Source organism: Macaca mulatta, chromosome 2, assembly GCF_049350105.2.
Source record: "Macaca mulatta isolate MMU2019108-1 chromosome 2, T2T-MMU8v2.0, whole genome shotgun sequence".
In the NCBI taxonomy this organism is placed as follows: domain Eukaryota; kingdom Metazoa; phylum Chordata; class Mammalia; order Primates; family Cercopithecidae; genus Macaca; species Macaca mulatta.
In genome coordinates, this window is record NC_133407.1 from 100,861,487 (window position 1) to 100,886,198 (window position 24,712).

The window sequence follows — 24,712 nt, forward strand, 5'->3', positions numbered from 1 at the left end:
CCGAGCAGCTGGGGCTACAGGCGCCCGCTCCCGCGCCCGGCTAATTTTTTGTATTTTTAGTAGAGACGGGGTTTCACCGTGTTAGCCAGGACAGTCTAGATCTCCTGACATCGTGATGGGATTACAGGCATCAGCCACCAGGCCTGGTCAGATGTTTGTTTTTATCCTCCTATTTTTTCCATTTCTAGTACTTTCCATATCTGTAAAATAGGATTAATAATAGTACCTATCTTATAGGGTTATTGTGAGAATTAAATGAATTAATGCTTATAAAATGCTTAAAACAGTATCTGGAATATAGCAAGTGCTATTTAAGAGTTAGCTATTGTCTTTATTATTATGATGTTAGGTCAAATTTATTATATATAAATATATATGTATTTAGATCTCTGATTGTCTTGTTCTTTCCACTGGAATGTCGAGAACTAATAGAAATATGGCAGTGTTTCCCAGTACTAGTGCACTGTTGTCACTTTTTCCTGTTTTTTTTCTCCAGTGGTTTTGGTTTTGTATATTGAAGTGCTATGCAATCCCAAGCAAATGTATACATAATAGCTATACCTATAATAATATATATGAACTTACATAGGTATACATGATTATATATTATAATATATACTTATATTTATATAGGTTTATATAATTGTATATAATTATATAAATATATATGTATATATAATTATACGTATAATTATATAAATATATATTTTTATAAAGATATATTCATATATTATATGAACATATTTATATAGATTATAGTTATATATTTAATACACAAATATATTTTATATATTTATATATTTCTACATATATTTATATATTTTGTATAATCTATATTTATATATTTTGTATAAATCCATATTCTTTTATAGATATTTATATATTATATTTATGTGTGTAAATATATATGTATTTTATACACACACACATACACACACATTTTTTTTTCTTTTTTTGAGACAGGGTTTTGCTCTGTCACCCAGGTTGGAATGCAGTGGCATGTTCATGGCTCACTACAGCTTTCACCTCCTGGGCTCAATCAATCCTCCCACCTCAGTCTCCTGAGAAACTGGGACTGCAGACATGTGCCATCATGCCTGGCTAATTTTTCTTTTTTGTAGAGATGGGGGTCTCACTATGTTGCCTAGGCTGGTCTTGAATTCCTGGCCTCAAGCGGTCCTCCTGTCTCAGCCTCCCAAAGTGTTAGGATTACAGGCATGAGCCACTGCACCCAGCCAATAGTTATATTTTCATTATAGGTTGGACCCTCTGTGTCTCATCTCAAGCTTTTAACCTTGAATTCAATAAACAAAAAGCACCCTGAATTTGTTGTCATTATTTGCATTTGCCTGATCTACTTTATTAGTTCACTATATATATAACATATATACATATATATATGTTTTATATATATATATTTGTGTGTATGTGTATATATATATATTTTAGACAAGGTCTTGCTCAGTCACCCAGGCTGGAAGGCATTGGTGTGAACAGGGCTCACTGCAGCCTTGACCTCTCAGGCTCAAGCGATCCTCTCCCCTCAGCCTCCTGAGTAGCTGGGACCACAGGCATATGCCACCATGCCCGGCTAATTTTTAAAAATCTTTTTGTGGAGGTGGGGTCTTACTATGTTGCTCAGGCTAGTCTTGAACTCCTGGGCTCAAGTCACCCTCCTGCCTTAGCCTCCCAAAGTGCTGAAATTACAGGCGTGAGCCACCATGCCTGGTGGCTTTTAATATTTCTGAGTCACATTGTTTTAGGTTTGTCATTTGAGAGCACATGGCTGAAGATTTTTTTTGATCCATTCTGAGTCCTTTCCTTTTAAAAGACGAATTTTATCCAGTTACATTTATTATTAAAACACATGTTTGATCTTGCCTCTATTATACTATTTTGTTTTCTGATTTTATGTTTTCTTGTTGCTTCTTTTTTCCTCTATCTTTTGCTGTGAGATCTCTGTTTTTCCTTTAAAAAAAAAAATCCCTCAGCAATTTGGAAAGGATATAGTTTGCTTTCTGTTAAACAAGTTTACAACTTTAAATAACACACTCAGATTTCTCTTTTTCTCAATATATCATTGACGTGGTTTTTTAACAACAGAGCTTGGCTGTCTACCCTGATTAGATTCACCAGATGCTTGCCAAAACTCCTCCTCACTTATGCCAAGCTGAGCTTTCCCTCCACAGCCCAGACGAAATGGCTCTGGCTGCCCTTGTTTGTGGCTGTTTAAAAACAAAACTCGTTAACATATTGTCAAACCATCTTTCTCTGAAGCCTACAGAGATTTGGCTCTAGCTGCCAATGGTAAAACAGCAGGCAGGCTGCAAGTCATGGCTCCAGGCCCATTCTGGAACAGGGGCGGGGCAGCACGGGGTCGGGTGGGAGGCCCAGAGGTTTCCAAGTGACAGCCACAGTGCTTCCCCATGGCCTAACCCCACAGGAGGAGGCAGCATGGAATGGAGGCACATAGCTTTGGATCAAAGTGCCCTTTCTCTCACTCTGTGGTCTAAAGCATTCTGTTAGTTGCTCATCTATGGGGTTCTCACCTCCCCAGCAATACAGGCTTTCCCTGGTCCAGCAAAGTTTCCACAGGCTCTTACTTCCCCTGGTCCAGCAAAGTTTCCATGTCTCTCTCTTTTTTTTTTTAGACTGAGTCTCGCTGTGTCCCCCAGGCTGGAGTACAGTGGCATGACCTTGGCTCACTGCAACCTCTGCCTCCTGAGTTCAAGTGATTCTCGTGCCTCAGTCTCCCCAGTAGCTGGGATTACAGGCACCCGCCACCACACTTGGCTAATTGTTGTATTTTTAGTAGAGATGGGGTTTTGCCATGTTGGCCAGGCTGGTCTCGAACTCCTGACCTCAGGTGATCCCTCGGCCTCCCAAAGTGCTGGGATTACAGGTGTGAGCTACTGCGCCTGGCCGTCTTCTGCCTTCTTAATCACCCCTCTCCCTGCTTCACTAGCATCTTTCAGAACCCCCTTCAGGGCTGTTCCATCTCTTCCTGGAAATGCTCTGAGAGATTAGAGCGGCGTGCCTAGGAGCCAGATGGGGCAACCCTGGAGGGCCTCACTGCTCCTCCTGGCTTCAACACCTCCCTGCTCTCCACAGTCCAGCTCTATCTGCTCCCTCCAGGGAGACTACCCTGATTGCTCCACCTTCTCTGACCTCCCATCACCCTGCTTGGGTGTTTCTGAGGCCAGGGCTGAGGCCTCCTCCTGTGGCTCCCACATGGCTGAATACACAGAACTAGATACAAAGAGAGCTTAGAAGACTGACCGAACAAATGAGAGGTCAAGACAAAGGACTCTGGAATCTGACTGCTTGGGTTCAAATACCAGATCTGTGGTTCCTGAGTGGTGGGACCTTGAGCAAGTTACTTAATGTTTCTACAAAGAGTTGTCATGGGGATTAAACATCACCATGTGTGAACTACAGGGCGCAGCCTCCAGCCTGAAGACATGGACTCAGTGGAGCCAGCACTGTACTATGAGCCAGCGTGGTTAACTGCACCGTGACAGCTTGACCGAACACTGATGCTGTGTGCAGGTGGGTGTGTCACCAGAGCTCTGGTGTAGGAGGCTGGTGATCTGGGGCAAATCATTTCCCTTTTGTGGAACAAAGACGAAGGCCTGGACACATGCCCTCTGCGAGCCCTTCCTGCTCTGGCTTCCATATGTGCCGTGGGTGTTGAGAGTTTGTGAGCTGTTCCCTGCTCTCGGGGGCTGGGGAGCACATTTTCAGCAGAGGCTCTGCCCCAGTTTCTGATCTGACTTTCCAGCTGGAGACCTCCTTTCCCTGCCCTCCCCTCCTCCTCCAGCCGTCCCTGCCCCAGCCCTGCATCCCCAGGAGGGTACCAGCGCTCCACTGCTGAGCAGGATCATGAAGATGATGAATGTCTCGAACCAGCTGTGCTCCACGATGTGGTAGCAGGTCTTGCGCAACCGCCACCAGACCTTCCCTGGGGCCTGCGAGGTGTCCACCGCACAGCAGGGACAGCGCCGGACACAGCCTATGGGAGAGGGTGAGGGTCAGGCCCAGCTCAGGACCTGTGAATGCCCACGTCTAATGGCAGAAGGTTGAATGGTTGAAGAGATGACTGACAGAAAGAGCTATGATGGTGGGGGTGGCGAACAGGGCAATATGGTGAGCAGGGCCGTGTAAGCGAGGGCCGTGGGCACCACCCAAGGGGGCTGCACACTCTGCAGACACCCTGTGAGGAGGATGGATGGACTGAGCATCCAGTGAGTGGGTGAATAGCCTGGCAGGCCTGGGCAGGGACAAGGCTGGGCTGGGATAGGTTCCAGCTTGTCTGCTGCTCATCTGGGAAACTGTCCCCCTGGGGAAATGATAGGAACTCCTGGGCATTCCCTGGGCCTTCTCCATGTTTGTAGTTCCTGAGCCTTGGGAAGGGCAGACCCCCCATGGAGGGCAAGCTCTCATTTTTTTTTTCTCTCTCTCTCTTTTTTTGAGATGTTTCACTCTTGTTGCCCAGGCTGGAGTGCAATGGTACAATTTTGGCTCACTGCAACCTCCGCCTCCTGGGTTCAAGCGATTCTCCTGCCTCAGCCTCCCGAGTAGCTGGAAATGCAGGTGCCCGCCACCACGCCCAACTAATTTTTTGTTTTTTTAGTAGAGACGGGGTTTCACCATGTTGGCCAGGCTGGTTTTGAACTCCTACCTCTGGTCATCCATCCGCCTTGGCCTCCCATAGTGGGGATTACAAGCGTGAGCCACCACGCCCAGCCAAGCTCTCATTTTATCCCCAGTTACCCTCCAAATATACCACCAATCCATAAAAACTATAGATGCCAGTCAGCATGGCCACATGTCATACCTGCCTCAAGGATTTACAGAGGGCCTACTATGTGTCAGGCACTGTGCCAGGGCCTGGTGGTACAGGAGCGAATTAGACCCAGACCCTGCTGCTGTGGGGCACACAGTGATGCTAACACACCACAAACACAGTGTTTCCAGTCCTTGGTGCAGCTGTCCAGCCCAGCACTCCGTAGGCAGACACGTCAGGCAGCTGGAGGAACCCCCAGGGTAGCAGAGGAATGGAGGAGGTGAGCAGATATCTAAGGCAGGGTGTTGGTGCCACGTGGCCCTGGGCTCCGAAGAGCTGCTGGTCCTCCTGTCCCTTCTGGGTGGAACTGAGACTGGGGCAGAGGGTTGCCCGGGCCGTTACCTTCGGTGAAGCAGTCCTCTGGATCCTTGACATCCTGGCCCAGGTCAGGGATCTGCTCCAGGAGCTCAGCGGTGTTGGTCATGTCTGCTGTGCTGCCCTCGGAGCCACTGTCCTCTTGGGTCTGTGGACAGGGGTGTGGGGCAGGGTGGGAAAGGGTGTGAGTGTGGGCTGAGTAGCAGCCTTTGGCCTCGAGCCCAGAGTCTGAAGGAGCTTGGGGCTCCCTGACGGGAGGCAGCATCTTCATGACGCACCCTGGGACCTGCCACAGAGCCACCATTGGCCGGTCAGGGCTGGGCCAAGGCTGGACCTGGGAGCTCCCGGGTCTGTGATTCTGGTCTGCTGGAGTCTGGGGCTAGGGTGTGGGGGCTGTGAAAGGGGTCTGAGAAGCCACTGGGGATGGGGACTGCATCTAGCTGGGAGCAAAATGGACATGGGGTAGCAACGTGGACACACGGTGGGACATGGACACATCGTGGTGGCATGGCACACACAGTGGAAACAGGCGTGCCACATCCAGAACAAGTCAGAACCCGGATCCCGGGCAACACACAGGAAGCAAGGTCAGACTGCAGAGAACAGGCCAGCAACCCCACCCACACGTTTTGCCCAATTCCCATGGGTTCTGGTGTGCTGGGCAGAGCCTGGAGACTGGGAAGGTGATGGAGCCCTCCACTTCCTGCCCTTGTAAGTCTGCTGCCTTGACCTCAATAACTTGATTATAGGGAGGCTACAGAGAGGCATGTGCATGCAGGTGTGCCCTCGTGAGTGTCCGTGTGTGTCACTTGTGGGTGTGGGTGTGGAGGGGTGTTACAGGGGCCACTGTGGGTACCCTGCTCAATTCCATTGCATGAGACTAGTGCACCCATTCCCAGCCACTGTGAACACTAGCTGCTCAGCTGGCCCTCCTCCAGAAAATCATCTTCAGCTGGGGGCTGCCGTCCCAAGGGGTGGCCAGTGCCCAGCAGCCACTGATACAGGAATACAGAAGGCCAGCCCCTAGCCTTGAGCTGGGACAACGCTGTGGTGCAGTTCGTGCCCCAGAGCTCTACTTGGGACAGGATGAGGCTGACTCCAGCTGGAAAGCCCTTCCGTAGCTTCCTCCTTTGCCTCATCCTGTTTCTCTTACTTTCTCATGGGTTTCTCCTGAGAACACCCTCAACAAGTCATTTGCACAGGAATCCCTCTGCTTCTAGGGAACGGGACGTAAAGATGGGTATGTTGGGGGAAAATCCATCATTCCCTTCAGGTCAGGTCCAAAGCCCCCACCTTGGCTGCCACCACCTCACATGAGCTCAGGCCCAGGCTCCATTTAGAGAGGGGCTTGTCTGAATTCCTGGGCATGGCTATGCTCCTACGGCTGCCTTCTTTCTTTTCTTTTCCTTTGATGAATCAATCTGCTGATGCCTCAGGGGCTTCTTTTCCATTTTTGAGATCTGTGATGGGAAAGGGATGGATTCTGGAGGGAAAACAGAGCCTACTGTTCAGTGCAGGTGGATCCTTGGCCAGAGAGATGGGGCTCAGCCTTTCGTGGTCCCCCGTGGCTTTGAGGGTTCCTTCCCCTCTCCTCCCAGCTCAGTTAGGGGATGAAAGGAGTTGGGGGATGAAAGAGGCAGGCCAGAGGAGAGCAGCATGCTTATTTTTTCTTTCCAAACACTGGAGCTGTCTGAAGTCCATGGGGCTGTCATGTGAGAGGAGTGAGAGGACATGTTCTCAGGTCCTACTGCAGGTGAGACGAGGGAGTCCCTTTCCCAGGAAAACCCCAGCCTATCTCTCCCTTATATAGGCTCCCCCATGAACTGATTTGAAGAAAGGAAGACTTTTAAAATTCATTCAAAGGTTAGCATCCGTGTGAGAGCCTCTTCTCTCCCATGACATTCTGCCTCTCTCCTGTGTCTTCCTGTCCCCACGTGCCTTCACGGCTCAGACCATCAAGTGGAGAACCGTGATCTGCACAGTCAGGAAGATGACTCTAGTAGGCCCTTGTGCTCCAAAAACTGACCATGCTTGCAAAACTTACATGGGCCCATCTCACAAAAGAGGAAAAGGCACAAGTGCTGCACTGAGTGAGGTCGGGCTGCAGGACAGTGGCCACCAAGCATTCTGAACATGTGCCCTCCACCTTCTGTGGGCTAGATGTGAGTGAGGCTGGGCGGCTTAGTCAGCAATGCCACCAGCCTCTTGCTCAGGGGTTGCAAACTCCAGTGCTTACAGAATCAGGCAGGTAACAAAATGCCGTCAGGCAGGTGGCTCTGTGGCAAACTAGAGAACTCCAGCCAGCATCCAGGAGGTGGCTCTCACTTGCCTCTGGCAGGGTGGCACGTCTTCTGATTTTTCAAGAGAAGCCGGAAATGCAGATTTTTACATAAAAGCTCCCAATTTTTAAATAGTGGCAGCTATTTTAAAGTAAAACCTTTCTGTGACCAGATCAAAATGCAGTGGTAGGCTGGGTGGGCCTCCCACTTGTGGCCTCTGCTCTGGTGCAGATAAGAAGCTGCTGGTGGGCAATGTGCTCATTCTCAGAGCTCCCTGAAGTCTTCTTTGTTCTTTGTTTTTGTTTTTGAGACAGGATCTCCCTCTGTCACCCAGGCGGGAGTGCAGTGGTACAATCTTGGCTCACTGCAATCTCCACCTCCAGGGTTCAAGTGATTCTCAGGCCTCAGCTTCCTGAGTAGCTGGGATTACCAGGCGTGCACCACCATGCCCAGCTAATTTTGGTATTTTTAGCAGAGACGGGGTTTCACCGTGTTGGCCAGGCTGATCTTGAACTCCTGACCTCAAGTGATCCACCTGCCTTGGCCTCCCAAAGTATTAAAATTGCAGGTGCGAGCCACTGTGCCCAGCCTCCTGAAGTCTTTGGATGAGGAGATTCACAGGACAAACATTTGCCAAACAGGACCAAAACACAGGGATGGAGTGTGTGGAGAAGGTGAACACATGGAGGTAGTAGGTTAGTACTGCATCAGAGTTTGGGACCAGAATTTCCAGAATTTCCCCTTGGCCTTGGGCCCTGCACCATCTCTCCCCTGTCAGGAGAGGGATGCCCACTCTCCCCTCTGCAGATTGGTCTTCCACGCTGCCTGTGACAGTGGCTGTGGCTCCCAACAGCAAATGCAGGCGTGCACCTCTCACAGCCTGGCTCTGACCCAAGCAGCAGTGCCCCGCTGGCTTCATGGACAAAGGCATGCATTACCTCACCACACCCTGGGGCCTGGGATTCCTCTTTCCGCTGCTGCTGCTGCCAGTCAGCCTGAGATACACTGGCCTCAGCCTCGGAGGAGGCAGTCGCTGACACCTGGCTCCAGGTCCTGGGATCCGGAGGGGCCTCTGGGCCAGCGGACACAGGCTGGGATTCCTGCTGAAAAGATCCCAGCCTATGAGCTGAGTCCACACACCCAGCCAGAAGGTCTCCAGGGCCCTGACCCTGGGGGTTTCAGACCCTGCCCGTGCATCTCGCTCACTGCCTCCAGCTCTCTTCATGGAGCCTCCATCTCACTGAAGACCCCTCCCTCAGGGGGCCTGAGCAGGCAGGTGGGAGGTTCCTGGTAGGTTCAGGCAAAGGGCCTAGAGCCAGACGAAGCCCCTGGCCAGCCTGGCGTAACTCCCCCTCCCCAGACTCCCTGGAAGGGTGCAGCTGGGCCGCGATCCAGCTCACAAATGCTGGCCACTGTAGGAAGGGCACATTGACTTCCCTCGTAAGTCCCCGTGGCACTCTCAGATGAGAACACAAACACATCCCCCAGAGAGCCAGAGTCGACGGGCTCAAGAGAAGGAACGGAGAAGGGAAAGCAGAGGCAGCTGGAATTCCCCTCCTGTGCTAGAGATCATTGGAAACTGTGGTCTTGGCAACACCAACACGCCCCCTCCCTGAGCAGACATTGCCACTGCCCCACAACCTGACTGAAAGGGTGGCCTCTGGGACCACAGGGAGGCTGGAGGACGTGAAACCAAGCCCAGAGCCTTAGATCAAGTTCCACACATGGGGAGCCGCTGCTCTCCACAGCCAGGCCCACCCAGTGCAGCCCCAGAGGAAGCAGCCAAGATGGGCCGGACTCAACAGGGAGAACACTCCTGGGGGCTTGACCTAAAGCCCTAAGGAGAAGCCATCTGAGCCTGGCTCAGGCCAAGGGAAAATGGAGGGGAGGGGAGGGGTGGGCCCTGCCTGCTTTGTGCAGACTCTGGTCCCCAGTGTTAAAAATAACAGGTTGGGAGATAAGATAGTGCTGTCCCTGACACCTCAGTCTTAGGGATGCTTATTTTTAAATCTCAGAATGAGCCCTGGCCGTGGGAGGAGGGGAAGGGGCAGTCTGGAGGTCAGAAAACTGTACTTCTCCTTCACCAAGACACTACCTTGCCAGTCCTGGAGGGGGACAATGGTCAGTGTGGGGACTGGGGGCTACAGGCTCTGTTCTAAACTCATGAGGAACACCTAGCAAGTCTCTCTTGCCATGCCTCAGTCTCCCTGTCGTACAATGAGCTCCCCATGCCCAGCCAGGGCGTGAGTGGTGGACAGCAGCGCCTCCCCAGGTCGGCTTCTGGACTGAGTTAGGAAGAGAGGGTTGAGGGCTGGTCTCAGCACCGCTCTGAGAGGCTGGCTGTTGTGCGGAGGGCCTGCCTTCTACCCCTACCCACTGCCAAGGCAGTCTGGCAGAGGCAGCCGCTTTGAGCGAGGCTGGGTGGCCCGGACAGCAGAGCTCTGGGCCCTGTATATACATGCAGGGGTGGGGGCCCACCTGCTTGCTGGACTCCTCCTCCGTGTCCAGGCTGTTCTCCTCATCCTCTTCCTGGTCATCTGTGTCTGACTCGGCCACAGCGATGGGCACACACACAGGCTCTGGATCCCTGGGGGTGCCCTGACCCGGCTGCTCGCCTTCCTCAAACCGTGTTTCCTTGCGGGTGGGAGGCACCTTCTCTGTCTCTGGGGGTGGTGCGGAGTAGGGGGTGGCAATGCAGCTGGGCAGCTGGCCCTGGGCGGCAAGGGCTGCGGGCTTTTGAGGCCGCTGCCGCAGGAGCCCACAGCAGAAGTCCCAGGTGGTCCGCTTGACAAAGCGCAGGCCCCGCTGGATGCGGGCCAGGGCCAGCTGGAGGTTGTTCATCTCTCTGTCCTCATCAGGGGCTGTGAGGTTGTCTGCACTGAAGGAGCTGAGCAGCAAGGCCAGGAAGAGATTCAGGACCTGTTGAGATAATGGGTCAGGCTCACCAAGGCACTGCGTCACGCCAAGCCATCCAGTCCCGGTTCTATGATGGGGAAACTGAGGGCTAGAGACCTTTAAGACTGCCTGTGACAAACAGCTCCGAGGCTCGAATCCAGGGCCCTGAGCCCTCATCCTAACCCCTCATTTTCTTGAATATGGAAGGTTTGGCTATAAAAGAAAATACAAACTCGAATTCTTCTTTCCAAGGGCTCAGACACAGTCTGAATTGAGGATGTCGTGTCCTGGCTCAGGTTCATGGGAGAACTATGCGTGCATTCAGTGTCAAAGTGAGGGGCTAGCCCAGTCACACACGCTGAGCCCTGTCTTGGCACCAGTGGCTTCTACACACAAGCCTTCTTCTCCCTTTTCCTCTTCCTGCTGCCTTATGAGTAGTGAGGGGCAGTGGGGTTAGGATGGGCACAGGTCTCCTTTCTGGGAAGTGTGAGTCCAGGGACAAGACAGAATCCCACTGAGAAGCCACCCAGAGCTTTTGGGACTTTGTTGGAAAGAGGGGGAGCAGTGACCTGCCTCTGAGTTCCCCACTGAAGCCAGCTTGGTGCTCAGAGGCCTGGGGCTGCTGCTGTAGGGCACATGCCACCTGAGGCCCAGGTCTGCCACGCTTTCCAGGTGAGGGATGCTGGGACTGGGCAGAGAAAGGTGCAATTACTGGAAAAGAGGTCAGGAAGGCACACGCAGCCCTCAGGCACTTGGACTAACCATGGGGTCAGGCCACTGAGAGCTGACCGTATCTAGGCTGTGAGGGTAGGCTAGGAAGGGTAGTCTAGGCTAGGAAGGGTACTGTGTGAAGGTCAAGGCCTGCTATGCTGCAGGGAGCCAGGGGAGGGTGCAGTGTTGGAGGTTCCACAGGGTGCAGTATTTTATTGAGGTCTATCATCAGGGCTTAGGGACTTGAGACTTCTTAAGAGGGGTTGCATAACCCTCTGCCTTTGGATGGTTCTGGAGAATTGCTTGCCGTTAAGCCCTCCTACAAGAGTGAAGCTTTAGCTTTTGTTTAAAAAGAAGGCCTTTGCTGTGTGACAAGGGGCTGGGCTTGTGTCCATTTCCCAGTGTCATGGAGGGTCAGTTAAGATGGCGGTGGGCTGATTCCCACATGCATGGGTCAGACTGGCCCATGGCTCACCAGGCCGCCAGGCCACCATGGGCTTGGTGTCTCCTCCCTCCCAGCGCCTTTATGGCAGCATGGTGTGTGAGGATGGGTGCACAGTTCTGTTTGGAAATCCACTCTGAGACTCTGTTCTGGTTTCTCAAGAGCCTCTAAAACACGCCACTACCAGGGACTTCATCCCTATCAGCAGGCTGGGAATGAGAATTCTGACAAAAGCAGCCTCAGAAACATGCCTTTGGCTTAAAAGTAATACATATTCATGCGGACAGTATGGAAGGTGAAGAGGTAGGCTCTCCCATACTCTCTCTACGGAGAGATGATCACTTTTGACACCTGGCAGCCTTCTTTATCATTAATACGGGGTAGAGCATGTGATGCAATTCTGAGCTGCTCTCTACACCGACCTCTGGCCTGGCCCCTGGCCTTTGTCCACAAGGACCCAGGCATGGCCGCCTCTATTCCCAGGAAGAATGCCCACTGGATCCTTCCCCCACAGCCCTCACTCACACCAGGCCATGCATCCTCCAACCTCCAGGAGTCCTGGGCCTAGGCTGGGAGTAGGGTGGGGGGGCGGAGGGTGAGTACCTAGACAGCCATGCCCACCCACACAGGAGTCTAGGGCCCTCCTTGTCGCTGGCTTCAGAAGTTCAGCTTCTTCCAGTGCTTTCCCCATCAATCGTGCTGCTGCTGCTCCCAGCCCTGCCTGATCATCACTTCCCATTTCAATGGCAATCTTGCTTCCTCCCACGCCCAGCAGAGGCCCAATTCCTCAGGCGGCCGGGGAGGGGGCTGCGTGGGCTGGCATTAGCTCCCTCCTCCAGCAGCCTCTAATTTTCTCATCCTCAGGCAGATCTGCTGGGAAATCGCAGGGCTCCGTGTGAGGGGTGGCTCAGCGTGGCCCTGGGCTGAGTGCTTGGCAACTCTCATTCTCCCTAGAATAGACAGCCTGGCAGGCCCTGGGGTTGGGATGGGCTGAGCAACCGTCCACCCCAAGGGATAGTTTGAGGGGACATAAGCGGGGGCTGGGGGCCAGCCAAAGAGCAGGGTTCTAGTGGCATTGTGCACTGAGCCCTGGCTCCGCTGTCTCTGGGCTCCACATTCCTTTGGCCTCTGGGCTCATGGGCCGGCGGGGGAATGATCCCAAATTGGCTGGCCCTGTCCTGGCCTGGATAAGGCACATGGGAGAAGAAGTCAGACAGGTTTGGGGGAAGACTCTGGAATCTATAGCCGATAGTACTTGCCCCACAGCAGGCTGAAAAAGTGAATGTAAAACCTCTCTATGAGCTGATGTGACCGCACTGCCCACAACAGAGACATACAGCTATGGGTGGGAGCCAGACAACGAAGGTATGCTGCTTGAGCATGTGTGGGCCACCTGTGTACCCAGGAAGGTAGCTTCACATCCAAAGTGGACACTGATTGCTGCCTGAACCAGACTGACCCCAACCTTGCCTCTTCCTAAGGCACCTTCTCTGGTATTTAAATTTTGACCTTTCTCAGTTCCAGAATTCCCCACATTGTAAAGACACAAGACAAGATGCACCTGCCCAAGGACAGACAGGTACCCACAGGAGCAACGGTGTGGGCCCCTCATGATGGGACAGCAGAGACTCCTACCACACTACTCAGGATGACATATAAAGCTCCTATGGGCCCCACCTTACCTGGACCACCACCTGTCTGCACCTGTGCTTTGCTCATCCTGCTCCTTCCCTCTTCAGCATTGCCTGTTTATCAGATCAGCTCCAAAATCCCTTCCAGGAAGCTTTCCTTGATTTTCCTAGCTGAGTGGGAACAGTACCCACGGTCTCCTCCTTAATGGCTCTGATCACTCTGACCAGTCTGAGAGTTATTTCAGGACTGTTTGAACTCTCCACCTCCCCAGTCATCTCTCAAGCTGGTGAGTGATGTCAGGGCTAGCGCTAGACCTCATTTGCCTCTGTATGCCCAACAGCATGTGGCACAATGTTTTCCATGCAACAATGGCTTAGCAAATGTTTAAGATAAATTGAAAAACCATGTGATAATTTATTGATAGTGTGTGACAGTAAAACAATGGGTAGATGAACAGATAAGTAAATGAATGAAAACAAAATGAGTAAATAATGAATAATAGGTAAGTAAGTGGGTAAATGCATGAATGAGCAAAATGCAGTGAAGAGGCCAGGCACAGTGGCTCACACGTGTAATCCCAGCACTTTGGGACGCCGAGGTAGGCGGATCACCTGAGGTCAGGAGTTTGAGACCAGCCTGGCCAACATGGTGAAACCCTGTCTCTACTAAAAATACAAAAAATTAGTCAGGTATGGTGGTGCATGCCTGTAATCCCAGCTACTTGGGAGGCTGAGGCAGGAGAATCACTTGAACCTGGGAGACAGAGGTTGTAGTGAGCCGAGATGATGCCATTGCGCTCCAGCCTGAGTGGCAGGAGTGAAACTCAGTCTCAAAAAAAAAAAATGTGGTGAAGAGTGAGTGAATAGATGGATGGGTCAATGGGTGAGTAAGTAGACAACTAGATAGACGGATGAGTAGATAGAAGGAATTGGTGAATGAGTGAATGGTGAGTTCATAGATGGGGGTGGATGAATGAGTAGAGGAGTGAATGGTTGGGTGAGTGGACAGATGGGTGATGGATGAAGGAAGGGATGGATGGTTGTGTAAGTGAATGGATGGGTGGATAGATGAATGGGCATATGGATGCGTGTGTGAATGGGGGTTGATGAATGGATGACTGATAAGCAGATTAGTGAACGGATGAGTGAATGAGCAAAAGGGGGTTGATGGATGAATGACAAGGTGAATGAGTGGAAAATGGATGGGTGGCTTGGTAACTAGGGAAGGATCTGCTGATCCTTCTGATTGCTGGAGTGCTGAATAGATGGATGGGTGGGTTTGTTGGTGGGTGGGTGATTGAAAAGTGGATGATCAATAGGTAGACAGCTGTATGAGCATATAGGTGCAAGAATAAATGGGTACATTGAATAGATGGTTTGTTGATAAGTATATAGATGGATGAGTAAGTGAGTGCATGGCGGGTGGATGAAATAAATGAGTGAGTAGTTAGATGGAAATGTGGGTAAATGAATAGATGGATGGATGGATGGGTAGATGGAGTGATAGAAGGGTAAGTAAATGGATAATTGGATGGGTGGGTAGCTGTGTAGATGAGTGGTGGTGTGTGTGTGTGAGGCCCTTGGCCAACTTACCACAAGGTTGCCAATGACCATAACAAGCAAGAAGACCAGCAGGCACAATGACTGCCCAGACACCTCCATGCAGTCCCACATGGTCTCGATCCACTCTCCACAGAGGATGCGGAAGATGATGAGGAAGGCATGGAAGAAGTCCATCATGTGCCAGCGAGGCAGCAGGCCTGAGTCGCTGTCCCTCAGCTCTGAGTAGTTCTTGCCAAAGAGCTGCATGCCCACCACAGCAAAGATGAACACGATGATGGCTAGCACCAGCGTCAGGTTCCCCAGTGCCCCTACTGAGTTCCCGATGATCTTGATGAGTGTGTTCAGGGTGGGCCACGATTTGGCCAGCTTGAAGACCCGCAGCTGGGGAAGGAGGAAGAGCAGGGGACCTTGTGAGGGTCTCTGGCTCCTGCTGCCCACGGTCATCCTCACTCTCTCTAACTCCTGCCTGAAAGTCCAGGGAGTCCTTGGAGGGCACTGACACCTATTTTTCCCCCCATTTTTCCCAGAGCACCCACTACTGTTTGTCTCCACAGCCTGAGGGCAGCTTCACTGGGCACTGCTCTGGGAGTCAGGTCAACAGCTCCAGCCTCACCTCCCCAGCTCAGCCCTTCTCTTCGTCCCCACACCAGCCTCCTCTCTGCCTTGGCCTCACTTCCAGGGACTGCCCACTACATTCTCTCAACAGGGAGTGTCCTTGCTCTTTCATACCTGTCCTCATCAGGTATCCTTTGGGGCAGCTCAAACCATCTCTGAGTCGTCCAGTCACCTCTGCCTCTCAGTCATCACAGAGAAAGGGGGGAAGGTGCTTAACACTTACTGAATGTCTGCGTGCCAGGCCTTGTGCTTAGAATGGATGAACTCAGTCAGAACTCCCAATAACCACATGAGGTTGGCACTGGCATTACCTCATTTGACAGAAGAAGCTGCCAACCCTCACAGGTGGAGTAACTTAGGTCTAAGTCCCTTGGTTCATAGCAGTGGAGTCAGGACTAGAACCCACAGCCTTAGCTTTCCCTCCTGCCTCCACCATCCTGCCTTCCTACACACTCCCCGCTGCTCCACACCCATCCACTGTATGTGCAGCAACCCACAGTGCTCAGGACCTCCTCCAGGAAGCCTTCCCTGACTACACCTCCCTCCCCATGTCTGGACCTCTCAAGCATTTCAAGCTCCAAGTGTAGTCCACAGACCAGCAGCTTTGACATCACCTGAGACTCACTGAATCAGCATATGCATTTTAACAAGATCCCCAGGTGATGTGTGTGTGCATTAATATTTTAAAGATGCTGATTCAGAAACCAGCAGGCAGAACCTCGGATGAGCAGTTAGCAGCCCAGCTCCCTCTGTTATCTGCCATGTAGCTGTGGGAAATTTGTGTCATCTCTCTGAGTCTCCTCATCTGTGAAATGGAAATGTAGTAATACCAGCCCCACTCCTGGATCCTGTGAGGGCTAAAGGGGTCACATTGGACCACAAAGGGCTTTGCAATTCATCAGGATGGCCACCACAATTGCTCCTCTGGAGAAATGTCTCCTGCCTTGCCTGCCTCTGTACCCTACCATCACCAGCACCGGGCCAGGCATCCAGGGGTACCTAGCAAATGGCTGTTGGGTGAAGGCATGACAGATCAAAGTAGGGATGACCAAGTGATGACCTCAGATTGGGTTGTGCCCGGCCCTCCACCCCACCCCGCCCACCCCCGCTTGCGGTGGGTCCAGCCAGGTACCAGGCGGAAGGAGCGCAGCACCGACAAGTTGCTCATGCGGGACAGGCCCAGCTCCATGAGGCTAAGGATGACGATGATGCTGTCGAAGATGTTCCAGCCTTGTTGGAAGTAGTAGTAGGGGTCGAGGGCAATGATCTTGAAGGTCATCTCTGCTGTGAAAATCCCTGTGAAGACCTGAGGAGGGAGCAGGCATTGTTCAGGATGGAAAGAGCCCCTGGCCAGCAGGGGCACCTGCCTCCTGACTCTCGCTGTGGCAGGGGCTCCCTCCAGGGCTGCCAGCTCTGACTGTGCCCAGGCTCCCAGTGGGGGTTTGCTTGGCCATGGCCCAGCCCTTGGGGACAGCTCTCTTCTCCAGCCTGCTCCCCCAGCCCTTGCAGCTGCTCACCAAGCACACCAGGCACACAGCTTGGCTGTCGGGAAGGGCCTGGGCCCTTTGCAGGCTCCACAGAGACTCACAGCTCTAGGGGGCACCTGCAGTGGACAGTGACATGACCTAGCGCTAGACTTCTGATCTGTGTGTCCACAGGAAGGGCTTTCACCCAACACATGCCGAATCCACGCATCACCATGACGCTCATGGCTCCCTGACCCAGAGTCTCTGTCCTTGCTGTTCCTGCTCCTCAGGAGGCCCTTCCTCCTCATCCACCTACTGGACTCTGCCCGCTGTGATAATCAGCAGCCACTGCCTCCCGAGGGCTACGTGCCAAGTGCTGGTCACAACACTCTGCACATGTGGTTTCTTTTGATTCATCCAACAACCCCATTAGGAAGTATCATTGCCTGTAGTTTACAGGTAAGGAAACTGAGGAACTGAGAGGTTAAGTAACTTGTCTGGGGCCACGTAGCTATTAGGTTTGAGAATGAGGAGAGGAACCCAGTGCTGCTCTCCAGAATTTAGGGAAACCTCCTTTCTCTTCCAGAAACATTCCTGAGTGGGCAGAGGCTGAACTTTGCCTGGACTTACGAGTCCCAAGCTGCCCAGCCTTGGCCGGCAGAACCCTGTGGTCAAGGATCCCAAGGTGCAGAGGACCAGAGAGCCATGCCAGCTGCCCTGCAGTGTGCCAACTGAGGAGAGAATGTTCTGTGACGGTGTGGATGGCAGGAAGTTGGGGTCCTGTATGCAGGGCCTCTTGACCATGCTGAGGAGCTGGGGGGCTGTCCTGAGGGCAGTGAGGAGGCACTCAGGGTCTTTTGGAGGGGAGGGCTAAAGCCAGAGGGCCAGAGGACCCCTGAGAACAGTGTCAGGCCTGCAGCAGTTGTGCGGAGGTGGGGGTCAGAGACGGGCATTGCCGAGGCACCTCACCGGGGTTGGCAATCAGGTGGGGAGGTCACTCTGGTCTGGGCACCCGCCCTGACAGAGCTCTGTCCTAGAAAGAGAGGCATTTGCTGGCCACCCCAGTGCCATCCTCTCCCCATCAGCTCAGAAGAGGCCCTGTGGAGGTGGGCTGGAGGGCAGCAGGATGCTGTTGGCTCAGGGGTAGGCACCAGGAGGGCAGGTGGGCGGGCTTCTCAGCACTGCCACACAGGGCACCACCCACCAGCCCAGCCCTCCTGACTTCAGGGGTCCCTTTAGTGCTTATGCCCAGAGGGAACTGCTCCTCCATCAGCCAGGTCTTGGGAAAGGGAGGGACCCTGAAATCCTCCAGCCTCAGTTTGCATTCCTCACATAGAGAGACAGCCTTGAGACCTGCTTCTCTCCCCAGCACCCAAACCTGTTTCCATACATTTTCCAACCCCCGCCCCATTGCCTGTTGCTCTCCTGTTCCAGCCACGCCTGTTCCTTGCTGTCCCCTCCTCGGGGCCTTTGCACTTGCTGCTCCCTTTCCCTGGGTCATGCCTCTCCCCAGCCGCATAACTCACTCCCTTCAGAGCCACCTGATCCATGGGTGTCCTGGTAACTTAAAATGTGCCTCCCTCCCACCAAATTCCTTATTTCCCATCCTTGCTTCATTTTCCTCTGCCTCACACCACCATCTAACAGCTATTTGTTTATCGAGCCTCGTCTGTTTAGAAGATAGGCTGTGTGATGGCAGGGACCTTTCCCTACTGTACCTGGAACGATGCCCAGCCCATAGGTGGTCCACTAGTATCTGTTGAATACATGAACGAATGTTTGAGCCTTCGACCTTCCGTGCGCCACGTCCTGCCTGTCCTGTGCTGCTCTGCTTACTTCCAGGAGCCTTCCCTACCCAGCCTCAGACACACACAGCTGTGCTTAGAGCCCTCACTCAGCAGCACAGCCTGCGCAGTTTCTCTGAGAGCCCCTACAGGTGGGGCCCGGGTAGCGCCTCCCTTGGACCCCCACTTCTGATCTTCCCCAGCACTGCCGGGGTGCACCAGGGTGGGTCTGACACCCATGAGTGCCGACACTCATTTCTAGAGAAGGCAGCTCAGGAAAAGCCCTGCACCTCACTTTGTCCAGGCTCGCGGCTGTTTTGGTGGCGAGATGGCAGTGATCAGGTGGAGCTAGGACTCAGGAAAAAAAGACAGGAGAGGCTCTTGGGGAGCGCCCTTCGGGGAAACAATAAAAGGTTTTTCAGGGACCGACAGCATCACCTGGAAGCTCTTTGGAAATGCAGAATCTTGTAAGGCCCCAGACCTGCTGAATTAGAATCTACGTTTTGACCAGATTCCTGGGATTTAAAGTTCAAGTGCTGTTTTTGACCATGAGCTCTCAAACTTGGTGCACTCTGTAATCACGTAGGGAGCTTTAAAAATATGGATGCCTGGGTCGCATCCTAGAGATTCTACTTACATTGGACTGGAGTGGAACCCAGTTATGGGGATTAAAAAGAGAAAAAAACTTCCCAGGTGATTCTAATGTGTAGCTAAGCTTGAGAAGTACATACAATTTGGTAACAGACCTCCTCCTTCCACAGGCTCATGCCAGGCTTTCTAAGGCCATGTGATCAAAGCTGGATGGTTTAAGATATGCAGAGAATGGTGGCCAGGCCCGGATTCCAGAGCAGGGGCTGCCTCTGTGTGATCTTGGGCCAGTTTCTTCAGCTCTCTGAGCCTTGAGGGTCCTCATATATAAAATGGGGATAATAATAACAACTCCATAGGAGGTTTCTAGGAGTTATAGCTAATGGCTGTGAAGTGGATACTCTGCATGAGAGGGTGATTACTGTTACTGTCAGCAGCATTTATTGTGATTGCTGAGAGTGGCCAAGAGCTCCAGACCCAGGCAGGGGCTGCCTTCAGATATAAACAACTCTGCATGTTTTATAGGCTCACTGGGATCTGGCAGATGGAGGCTCTGAGCATGGTGACCCACTTCCCCTAACTCCTGGCAGGAGGTTCACTGAGCAATGAGTGCAAATGGCTGCTTTCCAGGAATTGGGGGAACTTATGGGGAACCCCAAATTCTCTTTGACCTTGGCATATGACTTTAATGGGACCATATTCCATGCACTATAGACCTGTATCTAAAACATAGTACCTTGTGAACATCCTTCCATGCCAATTAAACACAATCTATAGCATCATTTTTCCTTCCTTCCTTCTTTCCTTCCTTCCTTCCTTCCTTCCTTCCTTCCTTCCTTCCTTCCTTCTCCTTCCTTCCTTCCTTCTCCTTCCTTCCTTCTTTCTTTCCTGCCTCCCTCCCTCCCTCTCTCTCTTTCTTTCTTTTTTTTTACATTTGTGGCATATTCCACTGTACAGATATGCTATAACTGGTTTAGCCATTTCCCTGTGATAGTCATTCCTTTTCCCCTATTAAAAACATTGCCACAATAAATATCCTTTTACATGCTTGTTTTAAAGCAACTTGTCTAATTCTTTTCTTAGGAAAGATTTCTGGAGATGAAATTGTGTAGTCAATGAATGTTTTTCAGAGATTCTGACACATAGTGCTAAATGATCCTCGGAGAAAGGTTTTAACCAATTCCACGAGCTGCATGTGAGTAACTGCTTCCCTTTAACTATGCTAATACTGGGTACTCCGTTCCCATGACCTTTTCTCATCCAACAGGACATTCTTGTTTTATTGGACATTTCTTTTTGTTTTGTATTTCTTATTTGGTGAAATTTTCTGTTCATATCCTTTGCTCTTAATTGTTCTATTAAGCTGTTTCCTTTTTTATATGGTTTATAAACATACTTTATATATTAAGGATATTACCCTTTTGTCTATTAGTACTATTTGTATCGTCACAATTTTCCTGATTTGTCATTCACCTTTATTGTATTTGTTTACACTTTAAAATACTTTTTAAGTATAGGATAATAAGATGATTACCTGTGCACCTACCACCAAACTCTAACGAATGTTAACATCTTGCCATATTTGTTTCAAATCTTGTTTTCTTTTTCCTTACCAAAAAAAAAAAAAAAAAAAAAAAGCAAATACTTAAATAGCATTTGATGTATGCCAGGCACTGTTCTAGTGTTTTACATATATTAAATCATTTAACCCTCACAGTAACCCTATGAGATATGTAATGTTTATCATCCTCATTTTACAGATAGGGAAACTGAGATATAAAGGAGTTAAACCAGTAATTCAAATAATGGCTTCCACTATGAATTCTTACCTATCATATGCCATCACAGATAAACCAGGAGCCACCCATAGTACTGTATTCATTCCAAGGTAATCACTATCCCAAATTTGATGTTTATAATTTCTACAGATTTTTACATTTTTAATGTATATAACAACACCACATAGTATTTTTGTATTCTTTTTTTTTTTTTTTTTTTTTTGAGACAGAGTCTCGCTCTGTCGCCCAGGCTGGAGTGCAGTGGCTGGATCTCAGCTCACTGCAAGCTCCGCCTCCCGGGTTTAGGCCATTCTCCTGCCTCAGCCTCTCCAGTAGCTGGGACTACAGGCGCCCGCCACCTCGCCTGGCTAGTTTTTTGTATTTTTTTTGGTACAGACGGGGTTTCACCGAGTTAGCCAGGATGGTCTCGATCTCCTGACCTCGTGATCCGCCCGTCTCGGCCTCCCAAAGTGCTGGGATTACAGGCTTGAGCCACCGCGCCCGGCCAGTATTTTTGTATTCTTTTAACTTTATGTAAATAAGCTATGCTTTATATATTCTCTTTCAAGTTCCTTTTATTTTTAACATTGTGTTTGAGATTTATTGACACATGTATATGTATCCATTCTAATTGTGTACAGTATTTCATTGTATGAGTACACCACAATTTATTTATCCACTTTATAAAATTAATGGACATTTATATTGATTCTAATTTCCCCTATGACTAAACATACTGTAAAGAACTTTCTTATACATGTTTCTTTGTACAGATGTGTGAGACTTTCTTAAGAATATATATATATATATATGGAATTGTTGAGTAGTAGGGTATACAGTATATATCTGTGATTTAGCAGATATTGTTCAATTGCTCCCCAAATGGTTGTACCAAATCCACACTCTTACAAGCTGTGAATTCCCACTGTTTCACATCCTTGTCAACACACAGAAGCCTAGTTTTTATTCTGTTAGGGCAAGAAACAGTATTTCAATGTTGCTTTAACTTCCATTCCTCTGTTTCTCTTCATTTGTTTATAACCATCTGAATTACCTCTTCTGTGATTTGCTTGTCATTTCCTTTGTCCATTGTTGTGGTTGTGTTTTTATCATTTTATCACTATCCCTCTTTTCCTATTGATGTGTAAATCTTCAATATTGCCTGGATTCCATATATTTCTAGTTAAATACTTACTATAATATCAATTTCCAGTTTGTGGTAGTGATTTCACTTAGTTTGTAATATCCCTTGTTGTACAGAGATTACAAATTTTAACAATTTATAATTTAGCAATCTTTTCTTTCATGATGTAAGCTTTTTTGGATTATTGAAGGCCTTCCCAACCCCAAGATCTTAAAGCTTTTTCTCCTGTTGTTATTCTAAAAACTTTAAAGTTTTGCTTTGTCACATTTAGGTGTTAAGTACAATTCCCCTGCATCTAATTTATGAATATGATGTGAGGTAGGGATCTAAATTGATTTTCTTCCACACAGATAACCATTCTCCCAGCATCATTTATTAAACAGTCCCATCCTTTTCCTACTGATTTATTGTATTGTATTGTATTGTATTGTATTGTATTGTATTGTATTGTATTGTATTGTATTTTTTGAGAAAGGGTCTCACTCTGTCACCCAGTCTGGGGTGTAGTGGTGCGATCTCAGCTCACTGCAACCTCCACCTCCCAGGTTCAAGTGATTCTCCTGCTTCAGCCTCCTGAGTAGCTGGGACTACAGGTGCATGCCACCATACCCAGCTAATTTTTGTATTTTTAGTAGAGACATGCTTTCACCATGTTGGCCAGGCTGGTCTCTAACTCCTGACCTCAGATGATCTGCTCGCCTCGGCTGGCCTCCCAAAGTGCTGAGATTACAGGCATGAGCCACCACACTCGGCCTTTTCCTACTGATTTATAATACCATCTCTGTTATTTATCAAGTTACCAAATATGGATTGTTCTATTTCTGTGTTCTCAATTCTGTAGCACAATCTTTTTTTCCATCCCTGCACCAATACTATAATATTTTTAGCTTTCTAAGATATCTTAACATACTATGGTAAGTTCCCTACCTTAGTCCTTAATTTGTCTTGATCTGCTTTACTTTCCATATGAGTTTTAGGATTATCTTGTCAAGTTCCATTAAAAAAAGTATTGAGATTTTGACTGGAATTACATTGAACTTATAGGTTAATTTGGGAAGAATTTGTATCTCTACAATAGTCATACTTTCATTCATGAAAATGGCACATCTCTCCACTTTTATGTCTTCTTTTATGTTTTTTGGCAATTTCATATTTTTTCATATGAAATTTGCATATCTTTTGTTATATTTATCGCTAAGTTTCTCATGTTTTTATTGTGATCATAAGTGATAACTTTAAAATTTTATTTTCTCCAATTGATTGTTGATGGTGACTAGGAACACTATTTGGAATACTGAAGCTGTACCCACTAATATTGTTGAACTCTCGTATTAGTTCTAACAGCCTCTCTGTAGATTTTCTAAAATGATTTAAATAGACAACAACATAATCTGGAAAATAATGTCAGATATGTTTTTCTTCCTTCTTTCTTCTATTTCTTCTCTTCATCTCTCTATATTACATTCTGGGCAACTGTATTAGATCTAAATTTACAATCATTTAATTATCTCCCCAACTGTATTAATATACTATTTGATGTGTACATTGAAATTTTAATCTCAATGGCTATATTTTTCATTTATGGAGATTTTATTTGGTTCCTTTTCAAAGCTGTATTATTTTCTTATGTTTTTAATCTCTTATTTTATGTCTCTGGTTATTATGAACTTTTTTTTTTTTTTTTTTTTTGAGCAGAGTCTCGTCCTGTCACCAAGACTGGAGTGAAGTGATATGATCTCAGCTCACTGTAATCTCGGCCCCACTGGGGGGTCCAAGTGATCCTCCCACCTCAGCCTCCCAAGTAGCTAGGACCACAGGTGCACACCACCATACCTGGCTATTTTTGTGTATTTGTAGTAGAGACAGGGTCTTGCCATGTTGTCCAGGCTGGTCTCGAATTCCTGAGCTCAAGCAATCTGCCCGCCTCGGCCTCCCAAAGTGCTGGAATTACAGGTGTGAAATACCGCACCTGGCCAATTATGAACATTTTTATAATCTCTATCAAGCAATTCTACTATGTGACATTTTAAAGGGGATAGCCTGATTGTGTCTGTCCGTGTGTGTGTCTGCTGACTCTTCCTCATGGTGGAATATTTCCTTCTGTGTTTTATAATTTGGGAAATCCAGTTTGACCTGGGCTAAAGGTGTGTCCTTCCAGAGAAGTTTTGTTCCCTTTTAGGGGCCCCAAGACATTATTCTAGGATCACTTTCTATGTTAATTTTTTAGATGTAGGTTCCAGGACTACTCAGGTGTAAATATGAACCCCAAATCTGTATGAGGCCAAATCCATAGTCACAGCCTTTCAGGGGTTACTTTTTTCCTTTCCAGCCCTGGCTAAGACAGGGCTTCTTTATCATTTCCCAGGGTTTGTGTGTAGGTTTTTTCTGGATCACCATTTTTCTGAATGTATGGTCATATTCTTATGGGGCTACTCAGTTTCGACCCCTACTCACACTGTCCCAAGGTTGAGTGTCTTGTCTCTACATGCTCATTAAAATCCAAGCCTCCAGATTATGCAAATCAACACCTCCCCACCCTACCCACGGCAGCTACAGAGCCATTTCACAAGTTTACTGCTATGGTTTTTAAGCTTCTTTTTGTTTTTGGCACTTCGGGTTTCCGTTACAGTAGCCCCCTCTTATCTATGGGGAATA

At 49.3% G+C, this 24,712-nt stretch overlaps 1 protein-coding gene across 15 annotated transcripts in view; it reads right to left on the minus strand.

Moving 5' to 3' along the window:
- The window catches only part of SCN5A (sodium voltage-gated channel alpha subunit 5), a 102,512-nt gene that overhangs the window by 23,264 nt on the left and 54,536 nt on the right, over positions 1-24,712 (minus strand). For 7 of the 15 annotated variants that reach the window (XM_015131332.3, XM_077992187.1, XM_077992190.1 and 4 more), the window contains exons 15-20: positions 16,430-16,603; positions 14,713-15,063; positions 9,919-10,359; positions 8,379-8,540; positions 5,189-5,309; positions 3,858-4,012 (exon numbers count right to left, since the gene is read on the minus strand). In XM_015131332.3, the coding sequence (XP_014986818.2) occupies positions 3,858-4,012; positions 5,189-5,309; positions 8,379-8,540; positions 9,919-10,359; positions 14,713-15,063; positions 16,430-16,603 (1,404 nt within the window). Of the gene's footprint in view, positions 1-3,857; positions 4,013-5,188; positions 5,310-8,378; positions 8,544-9,918; positions 10,360-14,712; positions 15,064-16,429; positions 16,604-16,814; positions 17,082-24,712 lie in introns of those variants that run through there. The other 8 variants (XM_015131334.3, XM_077992185.1, XM_077992189.1 and 5 more) reach the window with 4 other exon arrangements.